Source organism: Dendropsophus ebraccatus, chromosome 10, assembly GCF_027789765.1.
Source record: "Dendropsophus ebraccatus isolate aDenEbr1 chromosome 10, aDenEbr1.pat, whole genome shotgun sequence".
NCBI classification, from domain to species: domain Eukaryota; kingdom Metazoa; phylum Chordata; class Amphibia; order Anura; family Hylidae; genus Dendropsophus; species Dendropsophus ebraccatus.
In genome coordinates this window covers 97,623,649-97,637,042 of record NC_091463.1, presented here as the reverse complement: position 1 = coordinate 97,637,042, position 13,394 = coordinate 97,623,649, and the positions used below count along the sequence as shown (strand labels likewise).

The following is a 13,394-nucleotide window of genomic DNA, read 5'->3' as shown; positions in this document are numbered from 1 at the left end:
TATATACAGGAATATAAGTACTATAATACTGCTCCTATATACAGGGATATAACTACTATAATACTGCTCCTATATACAGGGATATAACTACTATAATACTGCCCCTATATACAAGAATATTACTACTATAATACTGCTCCTATATACAAGGATATACTACTATAATACTGCTCCTATATACAAGAATATAACTACTATAATACTGCTCCTATATAGAGGAATATAACTACTATAACACTTCTCCTATATACAAGAATATAACTACTATAATACTGCTCCTATATACAAGAATATTACTACTATAATACTGCTCCTATATACAAGGATATACTACTATAATACTGCTCCTATATACAAGAATATAACTACTATAATACTGCCCCTATATACAAGAATATTACTACTATAATACTGCTCGTATATACAGGAATATAACTACTATAATACTGCTCCTATATAAAAGAATATAACTACTATAATACTGTCCCCTGTATACAAGAATATAACTACTATAATACTGTTCCTATATCCAAGAATATAACTACTATAATACTGCTCCTATATACAGGAATATAACTACTATAATTCTGCCCCCTATATACAGGAATATAACTAGTATAATACTGCTCCTATATACAGGAATATAACTACTATAATACTGCTCCTATATACAGGAATATAACTACTATAATTCTGCCCCCTATATACAGGAATATATCTACTATAACACTGCTCCTATGTACAGGAATATAACTACTATAATACTGCTCCTATATACAGGAATATAACTACTATAATACTGCTCCTATATACAGGAATATAACTACTATAATACTGCTCCTATATACAAGAATATAACTACTATAATACTGCTCCCTATATACAGGAATATAACTACTATAATACTGCTCCTATATACAAGAATATAACTACTATAATACTGCCACCTATATACAGGACTATAACTACTATAATACTGCTCCTATATACAGGGATATAACTACTATAATACTGCTCCTATATACAGGGATATAACTACTATAATACTGCCCCCTATATACAAGAATATAACTATTATAATAGTGATAACTTACTAGGCACAGCAAGCCAGCATTCCAAACTATGCTTCTCGCGTTACAAAGGAATGAACAGAAACCGGAGCATACAGTCACTAGGACACCGTATAAAATGAATATATGAAGTAACAACTCATTATAGTAATTATATTCTTGTATATAGGGAGCAGTATTATAGTAGTTATATCCCTGTATATAGGAGCAGTATTATAGTAGTTATATTCCTGTATATAGGAGCAGTATTATACTAGTTATATTCCTGTATATAGGGGGCAGAATTATAGTAGTTATATTCCTGTATATAGGAGCAGTATTATAGTAGTTATATTCTTGGATATAGGAACAGTATTATAGTAGTTATATTCTTGTATACAGGGGACAGTATTATAGTAGTTATATTCTTTTATATAGGAGCAGTATTATAGTAGTTATATTCCTGTATATACGAGCAGTATTATAGTAGTAATATTCTTGTATATAGGGGCAGTATTATAGCAGTTATATCCCTGTATATAGGAGCAGTATTATAGTAGTTATATTCCTGTATATAGGAGCAGTATTATAGTAGTTATATTCCTGTATATAGGAGCAGTATTATAGTAGTTATATTCTTGTATATAGGGAGCAGTATTATAGTAGTTATATTCCTGTATATAGGGGGCAGTATTATAGTAGTTATATCCCTGTATATAGGAGCAGTATTATAGTAGTTATATTCCTGTATATAGGAGCAGTATTATAGTAGTATATTCCTGTATATAGGAGCAGTATTATAGTAGTTATATTCTTGTATATAGGAGCAGTATTATAGTAGTTATATTCCTGTATATAGGAGCAGTATTATAGTAGTTATGTATGAGGATAGAAAAACGAAGAAGCACTCACCCTTGAAGTATCAGCTTAGCGGCTTTATTGTATCTTAGGGCCCTATTCCACCGGACGATTATCGTTCAGATTATCGTTAAATCGTTCGAATCTAAACGATAATCGTTTGGTTGAAATGCAGTTAACGATTAACGACCGAACGAGAAATCGTTGATCGCTTTATAAGACCTGGACCTATTTTTATCGTTGCTCGTTCGCAAAACGTTCGCAAATCGTTCGCATTGAATAAGACATCGTTCGGTCGTTCGCAATAGATACGAACGCAATAGCGAAGAAATACGGTAGAAGAAACGATCGCAATTACGATCATAAGTAACGATTATCGTTCCATGGAAATGAGTGAACGTTTTCAGGTCTTTCGCAATAGCGGTCGTTTGAGATCGTTAATCGTTAACGATTATGCTAACGATAATCGTCCGGTGGAATAGGGCCCTTAGACTGCGGGAAGGGATAAAGTTAGGTGTGGACGCGTACTGAGACGGCCGTTTCGGGGACACACCCCCTTTGTCGACCAGGTGATGGCGTCATGGTGAAGGGCTGAGGGTTATATACACTCAGTTCAGTGCACGTGATAAATAAACACAACCTTGTTAAAACAAACACAAATTGTCAGACAAACACACTTAAGTCATTGCGTTCATTGAGGCCGAGTGGTCCGGCTGCATTGAGCCGGGAAATCCATGCCGATTCCTTTCTCAGCAGGGATTGGTGTCTGTCTGAACCATCGCTGGGGGTATTAACCCTTAGACCCACAAACTTTAGGGATGAGGTATCGCCTCTGTGAACGGTTTTGACATGTTCAATTAGGCGAGGGACCCCTTTCCCTGTTTTGATGGAGTAGATATGCTCCTTAAAGCGGATCCATAGTGCCCTTTTTGTTTTACCTATGCAAGCCCAAGAAATGGAGAAACGTTTTTTAAATAGAGGTTACCCACCCGATGTCATACAGCAGGCCAGACTGAGGGCAGAGAGCCACAACAGAGATGATCTCTTAAAACCCTCAGACCGCAAGAGCTCTGCCAACAAAAGGTTTAATTTTATTCTTCAAAATTCCCCCCTCAACTCTATCCTTAAAAATTCCATTACCCGTCACTGGCATCTCCTAGAAAGTGACCCTGATTTACAGGAAATAGCCAGTTCAGGCCCCTGTATCTCATATAGGAAGAATAGAAGTATAGGAGATCATCTAAACATTAACAGAAACAGAGATCGGGCCACAAATAACAGCCAAACCCCCAACTGGCTTACCTCTACCCTCCCACAAGGGAACAAGAAGTGTGGACAGTGTAAATATTGCATACACATGCTGAACGTAACATACGTACAAATTGGTGGGGTAGAATGCTACATACGAGATTTCATAACATGCAAGACAAATTACGTGGTGTACGCTATCCTGTGCAGTTGCCGCCACTATTACATAGGTAAAACAAAAAGGGCACTATGGATCTGCTTTAAGGAGCATATCTACTCCATCAAAACAGGGAAAGGGGTCCCTCGCCTAATTGAACATGTCAAAACCGTTCACAGAGGCGATACCGCATCCCTAAAGTTTGTGGGTCTAGAAAGGGTTAATACCCCCAGCGATGGTTCAGACAGACACCAATCCCTGCTGAGAAAGGAATCGGCATGGATTTCCCGGCTCAATGCAGCCGGACCACTCGGCCTCAATGAACGCAATGACTTAAGTGTGTTTGTCTGACAATTTGTGTTTGTTTTAACAAGGTTGTGTTTATTTATCACGTGCACTGAACTGAGTGTATATAACCCTCCTCCCTTCACTATAACGCCATCAACTGGTCGACAAAGGGGGGGTGTCCCCGAAACGGCCGTCCCAGTACGCGTCCACACCTAACTTTATGCCTTCCCGCAGTCTAAGATACAATAAAGCCGCTAAGCTGATACTTCAAGGGTGAGTGCTTCTTCGTTTTTCTATCCTCATACATTGATGAACTTCCTCTCCGTTGTTTGCACACCCTATTCAGCAGCCGTATCTTAGACATATAGGAGGACTCCACGTATCGTGTTGAGTGCACAAGTCGGGCGCGGTGCGGGCTTCTGCTACTTTACATACCTATTATAGTAGTCATATTCCTGTATATAGGGGGCAGTATTATAGTAGTTATATCCCTGTATATAGGAGCAGTATTATAGTAGTTATATTCCTGTATATAGGAGCAGTATTATAGTAGTTATATTCCTGTATATAGGGGGCAGTATTATAGTAGTTATATTCTTGTATATAGGAGCAGTATTATAGTAGTTATATTACTGTATATAGGAGCAGTATTATAGTAGTTATATCCCTGTATATAGGAGCAGTATTATAGTAGTTATATCCCTGTATATAGGAGCAGTATTATAGTAGTTATATTCCTGTATATAGGAGCAGTATTATAGTAGTTATATCCCTGTATATAGGAGCAGTATTATAGTATTTATATTCCTGTATATAGGAGCAGTATTATAGTAGTTATATTCCTGTATATAGGAGCAGTATTATAGTAGTTATATCCCTGTATATAGGAGCAGTATTATAGTATTTATATTCCTGTATATAGGAGCAGTATTATAGTATTTATATTCCTGTATATAGGAGCAGTATTATAGTAGTTATATTCCTGTATACAGGAGCAGTATTATAGTAGTTATATTCCTGTATATAGGAGCAGTATTATAGTAGTTATATCCCTGTATATAGGAGCAGTATTATAGTAGTTATATTCTTGCACTTAGGAGCAGTATTATAGTAGTTATATTCTTGCACTTAGGAGCAGTATGTAGTGTATTGTGCTGGTGTCCGGAGCAGTGAGTGTGCGCTGTGTCCGAGTTGTGGGGTATATAGGTACCATTAGCTGGTGATGCAGAGGACAGGGCAGTAGACGGGTTTGGTGTTATTTTCTGCCTCCTCTGTGAAGGACGGGGCATGTTACACCGAAGAGTTCTGCACACGAGGCTGAAGTGAGATCCTGGGAAACATAAAGCAGATTTGTAGCTGAATGTGAATTTCTTCTCCAAGAAAACGTGTTAATATTGTATGAGGTTCCAGCCTGAAATAGATTTTTGGTCTCGTATAATAAATAACCGTCCTGGAATCTACTTACTCATCCTGTCTGTGCTGCTATATATAGCCGCTCTCTGCAGGTGAGGGGGGGGAGATATCGATCAGCGGAGCGGCCGCTAGTCATCACATGTGTCTATAGGACATGGAAGCACTGCGCTCAACGCTCTGCAGACTCTGTACTGTCACCTGTGTATGAGTATTACAGCTTCTGTGTGATATGTATGTGCCATGCATATCTGCCATCCAGTGATAACAGAAGAAACCACTATAGGTACAGGTGACGTTGCGGCTATGGGCATAGGTGACGTTGTGGCTATAGGTACGGGTGACTTTGCAGCTATAGGTACGGCTGACTGTGGCTATAGGTACGGGTGACTGTGGCTATAGGTTAGGTACGGGTGACTTTGCGGCTATAGGCATGGGTGATGTTGCAGCTATAGGTATGGGTGATGTTGCAGCTATAGGTACGGGGGACGTTGCGGCTATAGGCACAGGTGACATCATGGCTCATCACATGATCATTGCCTGGTGTCATTTCATTGTTGTGTCTCTGCAGACGTGGATTGGAAACAGAAGAAGAAAGTATCGACTGATGGGCATCGAGGTCCCACCACCCCGCGGGGGGCCCGCCACCTTCCCCGAACAGCTAGAATCTGCCTCATCTCTGACACCATCTGAAGATCCTGTTGCCGGGGTGGTGGAAGAAAACGACCGACACGATGAAGTGTCTATCTGCCTTTCTGAAGACAGCTTTCAAGGTAAGATGGCTGAATCCGAGAATACACAACCTTTGCCATGGTGGAATTGTTACATCAAATCTTATACTCCAGGCACATCCAGAGCTGCATGTAATATATAGTATACTCTAGTAACATCCAGAGCTGCATTTAATACTGTGTTTCCACAGACTTTCCCCTAAGATTAGTTAGGTCTTATTTCCAATGGATGTCTTAGAAGTATTCACATGTCACATGCACAGCAGGGACAGGGTGTACGGTGTGGCAGTTTCGAGCCAATAGGGGGAGCTTACCACAGCACACTTGTACAGCACAGCAGGGACAGTGTGTGGTATGGCGGCTTCCGGCCACCAGGGAGAGCTTACCACAGCACACTCGTACAGCACAACAGGGACAGCATACGGTATGGCGGCAGGTGACCCGATAACAGCAGACTGGGTGCAGCTCTACATCTGGCGGTAGGGGAACGGGGATGGCAACAGGCGACGGCCTCTTGATCCCTTTCCTGCACATGTACAAGTTACGGCCGTGGGCGGTGTTGATAGGGGACAGCGGCGATGGGCTAAAAAGAATCACAGCTGCATGCTCTGGTGATCTGTTTGGCGGCCATGCTTCCAAACTATATTTAGCAATTCAGCAAAACCTCTACTAGGTCTTATTTTGAGGGGATGTCTTATATCATCCGTCTGATCACAGTAATTTAACCCTGTGCATGCCGCCACCAATGTTGATCAAGCATGCACAGATACTGGACCTGTTATGGCTCCCATAGGCACCCCTGCAGCAAAAAAACGGCGTGCTAAACGGTTGCGGTAGCTGCCGGATGGTTATACTTATTCAATCAGCAGAGTGCCAATGTAACTGATCACTGCTATGCAGAATCAGAGCATTGATCAGTATATGCAATCATATGATTGCTTATTATAGTCCCCTAGAGGAATGTAAAAAATGTGGGAGGGGGGAGGAGTTTTTAAAAGTACAAAAACTTTTCCAATTTTTAAAATAAAAACCATAAAAAAAACATGTCTGATATCACGTGCAGAATTGTCTGAATGATTAAAGGGGAACTCCAGGTAGAGGTTAAAAAAATGAAACTTCTGCAGAAGCATAAAGCATTACTTACCTATCTATTCCATTTTTGAAACGACCAAAAATCCATTTGTTTGGGGGGGGAGGGGGGTTTGTTCTGTTTTGTGTTTCTGCACTTCCTGGTTTATCAGTTGTACACAGTACTACAGGTTGCAGAATGCAATGCTTTCCCTCAGCTGTTCCATCACAGTCCCCCACCCTGCCTATTCCCCGCCCAAAGCTGTTGCAGAACATCCAGGCTGTGTTCACACATTGCAGTTTCATTGTGTTACTGAATTTATTTGCAGTAATTTATGATTTCATCGTGGTCCCATCCACACTGCACGCTGTATTCTCTCCCTGTAACACCACACAGCACGCTGTATTCTCTCCCTGTAACACCACACAGCACGCTGTATTCTCTACCTGTAACACCACACAGCACGCTGTATTCTGTACCTGTAACACCACACAGCACGCTGTATTCTCTACCTGTAACACCACACAGCCAGCTGTATTCTCTACCTGTAACACCACACAGCACGCTGTATTCTCTACCTGTAACACCACACAGCACGCTGTATTCTCTACCTGTAACACCACACAGCACACTGTATTCTCTACCTGTAACACCACACAGCACACTGTATTCTCTACCTGTAACACCACACAGCACGCTGTATTCTCTACCTGTAACATCACACAGCACGCTGTATTCTATACCTGTAACACCACACAGCACGCTGTATTCTATACCTGTAACACCACACAGCACACTGTATTCTCTACCTGTAACACCACACAGCACTGTATTCTCTACCTGTAACACCACACAGCACGCTGTATTCTCTACCTGTAACACCACACAGCACGCTGTATTCTCTACCTGTAACACCACACAGCACACTGTATTCTCTACCTGTAACACCACACAGCACGCTGTATTCTCTACCTGTAACACCACACAGCCAGCTGTATTCTCTACCTGTAACACCACACAGCACGCTGTATTCTCTACCTGTAACACCACACAGCACGCTGTATTCTCTACCTGTAACACCACACAGCCAGCTGTATTCTCTACCTGTAACACCACACAGCACGCTGTATTCTCTACCTGTAACATCACACAGCACTGTATTCTCTACCTGTAACACCACACAGCACGCTGTATTCTCTACCTGTAACACGACACAGCACAATGTATTCTCTAGCTGTAACACCACACAGCACTGTATTCTCTACCTGTAACACCACACAGCGCTGTATTCTCTACCTGTAACACCACACAGCACGCTGTATTCTCTACCTGTAACACCACACAGCACACTGTATTCTCTACCTGTAATACCACACAGCACACTGTATTCTCTACCTGTAACACCACACAGCACGCTGTATTCTCTACCTGTAACACCGCACAGCACGCTGTATTCTCTACCTGTAACACCACACAGCACACTGTATTCTCTACCTGTAACACCACACAGCACTGTATTCTCTACCTGTAACACCACACAGCACTGTATTCTCTACCTGTAACACCACACAGCACGCTGTATTCTCTACCTGTAACACCGCACAGCACACTGTATTCTCTACCTGTAACACCACACAGCACGCTGTATTCTCTACCTGTAACACCACACAGCACTGTATTCTCTACCTGTAACACCACACAGCACTGTATTCTCTACCTGTAACACCACACAGCCCGCTGTATTCTCTAGCTGTAACACCACACAGCACTGTATTCTCTACCTGTAACACCACACAGCACGCTGTATTCTCTACCTGTAACACCACACAGCACGCTGTATTCTCCACCTGTAACACTACACAGCACACTGTATTCTCTACCTGTAACACCACACAGCACGCTGTATTCTCTACCTGTAACACCACACAGCACCCTGTATTCTCTACCTGTAACGCTGATATTGGAATAAAGTAAAGAACTTTTTTTTTTTTTTTTTTAAATTAATTTTCATTTCCACGCACATATTATGATCAAGCATCTGTTATCTTTGAAGTTGAGCCCCACAATAAGGCTCTGATCCTCTCTGCCATTTAGCATCATTTACTTGTGTTACTGCATAATTTTTGTGAATGCACTGGAGTACTGCAATGACACTCCAACATGTATGAACGCAGCCCTAATTTCACTGCACACTTCTGCACAATCAGAGAAATCAGTGCAACACCTGCTTCTGGCTGGTCAGAGATGGTGAATCACTCAGGAGATTGGGGGATCCAGCCCCGCCTCCTGGGACATCACACCCCGCCCCCTGTCTGCATCATCAGCCTGTGCTCAGCAAACACACACAATGTGAGACAGAGGCCTGGAAGATTTGTCTCCTAAGGTGGGAGAGCAGAAGGAGCAGGAGACAATGTGGATTTGCACAGGGGCCATTTTTTTCACTTCCTGGTGTGGCAGAACCGTACAGATACAGTAATACATTGTATAGACACATATATTTAACTTAATAGAAAACAAGTTTTTTCTTATCTGGAGTTCCACTTTAATATAAACCATTATTGATCACACACAGTGATCGTTGTTAAAAAAAAAAAAAAAAAAATAACACCAAACGCCAAAACTGCTGATTATTGGTGATATCGTCTATTAGATAAAATGGAATACAGAGGCCAATAAAATGTTCCAGCCGTCCGAGTCTGGTAGCATTAAAAGCTACAGATCATAGCGCAAAAAATAAGCCCTTATCTGTCTCTGTAGATGAGAAAATGACACGGTTATAGAGTCATGGTGTATGGTATGGTGAGTATGGTGGTTCAAAACCATGTTTTTGTTTTTTTTCTTAGATAAAGTTTTAAAGTGTCACTGTTGTTTCCTTTTTTTAGAAATCAATAGTCCAGGCGATTTTAAGAAACTTTGTAATTGGGTTTATTAGGCAAATATGCCATTATCTGCATTCAAAAAGCCTTGCCCCAGGTCCCCCCCTCCTCTTTCTTATCTGCTCATTATCAGGAAATCGGGCAGGTGCTGTCTGTTTTAAGGAGAGGGGAGGGGAGAGGAGGGAGATTAGTCGGCAGCAGAAAGCAGAAAACAAAGGATTACACAGCAGGGACTTGTGTAAAAGCAAGTATTCAGAGATCAGAGAGGTCAGTGCTGACTTCAGAGGAGATAGCCGGTGATGTAGCTGTAAATTAACTCTTTGTTGTCCTGTTTTGGTGCCTCATCTCCCTCCACCCCTTCCCTCTCCATAGACAATCATGAAGACAGGGGGAGAGCTTCAAATTGCTTTTTCATTATAAAAATGCATTTTTTGGCTAATAAACCCAATTACAAAGTTTCTTAAAATTGCCTGTACTATTGATTTCTGCAAAAAAAAATAAAATAAACGACAGTGATACTTTAAAGATAGTAAAAAATTGCAAAAAGTATAAAAACTGCCTTGTATCCCTGTAATTGTACTGACCGACAGAATATAGTAAACAATGTAGGAGCAAAACCCCTAAAAGGTGCAGAGCCGCAGGTGTTTCTTTTTTTTTTTACAGTTTCTGCCCATAAATATGTTTTTTTCAGTTTTGTCGTACGTTTTATGATGATGCCATGAAAAAGGCCAAGAAATAAGCCCTCACATGGCCCATTATATGGCAAAATATAAGCGGTATATGAGAAGTTACAAATTTGCCAAAAGGCTACAATAAAAGAGTACTGCAGCCAAATTATTTTTCTTTCAAATCAACTGGTGTCAGAAAGTTATATAGATTTGTAATTTACTTCTATTTAAAAATCACCAGTCTTCCAGTACTTATCATCTGCTGTAGGTCCTGCAGGAAGCGGTGTATTCTCTCCAGTCTGACACCTCTGTCCATGTCTGGAACTGTCCTGAGCAGCAGCAAATCCCCATAGAAAACCTCCCCTGCTCTGGACAGTTCCTGACATGGACAGAGGTGGCAGCAGAGAGCAGTGTGTCAGACTTGAGAGAATACCCCACTTCCTGCAGGACATACAACAGCTGATAAGTACTGGAAGACTGGAGATTTTTAAATAGAAGTAAATTACAAATCTCCTTTATGAGATAGATAGACATGAGATGAGCAGAGACCAGACCTACTGTACATGAAGGAAACTGGAGATCAGAGTCAGGAGAAGCACCAACTAGAAATTGGTCGTTCACCGTCCACCATGATAGTACAGCAGCCTGTGTCCAGCAATAATCCTGTAAGGTCGGGGGACAGGTTCATATTTCTGTATTGTGAATTGGTATTCTTTCTCTTTGTTAGTTTGTTAGACTCAGATGTTTCTTAAAACAATACAGTGACCTGGAGCGTAATAAAGGGATGTGATTGGTGTCTGTCCATTCTCTGAGTATACTAAGCAGGGGCGGGGCTAGAAGACATCCACCTATCCTGTGCACTCCCGCAGCCCCTCCCCCGCACTTCTGCGTCAGGCGCTTTTAGGCTGTGTCTGCATCTTTTGGCTGATACCTCTGTCTTCCCACACCAGAAGATCAGTGTCCTCCATCCCCTTCCAGTCCTGTGAATACATTTATGTCATAACTAAGTTTTTTTCCAGGATAAGCTGTCCTGTGAATCAGCAGCAGTATGGAGGACATTATAGAGCAAGACTGAGCAGTGTAAGCTGTGAATCCAGCAGTGGGGAGCTATTACACTTATTAGAGCTTTCTGCATCTTTTCTGTTTCTCTCTCCTTGTGTCATTCTGCAGCTGTTCCCTTGTCCTCCCTTTCCACTGTCCATAGACGCCTGTGGGCAGCTGTAAACTGATCCCTCAGTCAGATGATCTTTTGAGACAAAGCATCCAAAGGACACAGCACTTAAAGTGAAAAAACTGTGTCTTTTATTCACACCTTATGCAACGTTTTGGCTATACACAGTAGCCTTTCTCAAACGTTGCACAAGGTGTGAATAAAAGTCCCAGTTTTTTCCCTTTAAGTGCCGCTCCGCCCCACAGTAGCCATTGCAATTTGCTGGCCTAGAGGGGGAGGGGCCTAGACCTCTAGGCCAGGCCTTTCCAATGGCTGCTGAGGGGCAGGGTCTTGATGCTAATGACGTCACAGAGGGCGGGACATATGACACTGATGTGGGCGGGGCTAAGTGGCTCTGCAGACGTGAAGCACATACGACACAAAGTCAGGTGGGTACTACAAAAAACGCACGGCATACAGGCTCCGCTGGGAGTGGAAATTGGTGGTGCAGACTTCTCAGAATAGACTTGCAAATCAATCTGTTGTGGAGAAAATGAAAAAAGCCGCACTCACCACTCATTGGGCTTCAATCTTTATTCCACGGTAGAAAACATCAGCCACAGTGAGGACAAGCAGATGTGATGCCCTGCGCAGGTGGCACAAACCAACAGGGCCAGATTAAGGTTGGTGGAGGCCTCGACAATCTCGTTGGGGGCCCCCCATCCCCCCCCCCAAAAAAAAATACTATACCAAGATCGATACAGATGCCCGCTTACTGTAGGCCAGTAGGCAACCTAGCACAGACCCCTCCTCACTCCTGGCTGTGTGGCTCAGCATCCTCCTCTGTTGTGCACGTGATGGTCACAAGAGGCTGCAGTGCAGAGGAAGATGCCAGGTCCTAGAGACAGGATAGGGGAGGGCTCAGTGTTCTCACGTTGTGTTTGTGTTAATAACGCAATGTGAGAACCCAGCACTTTCTCTGCGTTCTTACCTATTGTGTTAGGGCCTTATTACATAGTCTGATATCCTGGGTAAGCAGCACCGTTCTGCTAGATAGGAGCTCGCTTACAGAGCCTATTATAAGGCTGGATCAGCCATCGTCGGCACATCACATTGTCATTTAGTGGCTCACAGGTGACGCCTTCTTTGATCTGAGGCGTCACTTTCCTTTTCCTCTCCATCCAGCCTGGGCCTCCAAGATAATTTCTTGCAGCTACAATTCATCTCTTCAGAACCTGCCAGACAAACATCTTTACCAGCAACTTCCTTCTCTTTTTCCAACCCGGAAGGTCCCAAACAGTAGTAATTGCACTTTTTGGTGTGATTTCCAGTAAAGTCAGTAGGTATGTGGGCTGCCCCTTGTAAGTAGGATCCCCTGCTGTGCTTCCATATAGTAATACTGCCCCCTGCTATGCCCCAAATAGTTATATAAATAAGTCCCTATGTCCCCATATAGTAATAATGTCCCCTGCTGCTGTGCCCTCCATATACTAATAATGTCCCCTGCTGCTGTGCCCTCCATATAGTAATAATGTCCCCTGCTGCTGTGCCCTCCATATAGTAATAATGTCCCCTGCTGCTGTGCCCTCCATATAGTAATAATGTCTCCTGCTGCTGTGCCCTCCATATAGTAATAATGTCCCCTGCTGCTGTGCCCTCCATATACTAATAATGTCCCCTGCTGCTGTGCCCTCCATATAGTAATAATGTCCCCTGCTGCTGTGCCCTCCATATACTAATAATGTCCCCTGCTGCTGTGCCCTCCATATAGTAATAATGTCCCCTGCTGCTGTGCCCTCCATATAGTAATAATGTCCCCTGCTGCTGTGCCCTCCATATACTAATAATGTCCCCTGCTGCTGTGCCCTCCATATAGTAATAATGTCCCCT

The 13,394-nt window shown here is 42.4% G+C and overlaps 2 protein-coding genes across 3 annotated transcripts in view; both read left to right on the top strand.

The window, feature by feature from the left end:
* Positions 1-2,023, top strand: part of POF1B (POF1B actin binding protein) — a 482,431-nt gene extending 480,408 nt beyond the window's left edge. Inside the window, exon 22 of the transcript XR_011364760.1 lies at positions 2,000-2,023. The gene's annotated coding sequence lies outside the window, so the exon portion shown is untranslated. The remainder of the gene's footprint in view (positions 1-1,999) is intronic.
* The window catches only part of HDX (highly divergent homeobox), a 71,259-nt gene that overhangs the window by 30,644 nt on the left and 27,221 nt on the right, over positions 1-13,394 (top strand). For both annotated transcript variants that reach the window (XM_069985657.1, XM_069985656.1), the window contains one exon: positions 5,582-5,783. In XM_069985657.1, coding sequence (XP_069841758.1) covers positions 5,582-5,783 — 202 coding nt within the window. The remainder of the gene's footprint in view (positions 1-5,581; positions 5,784-13,394) is intronic.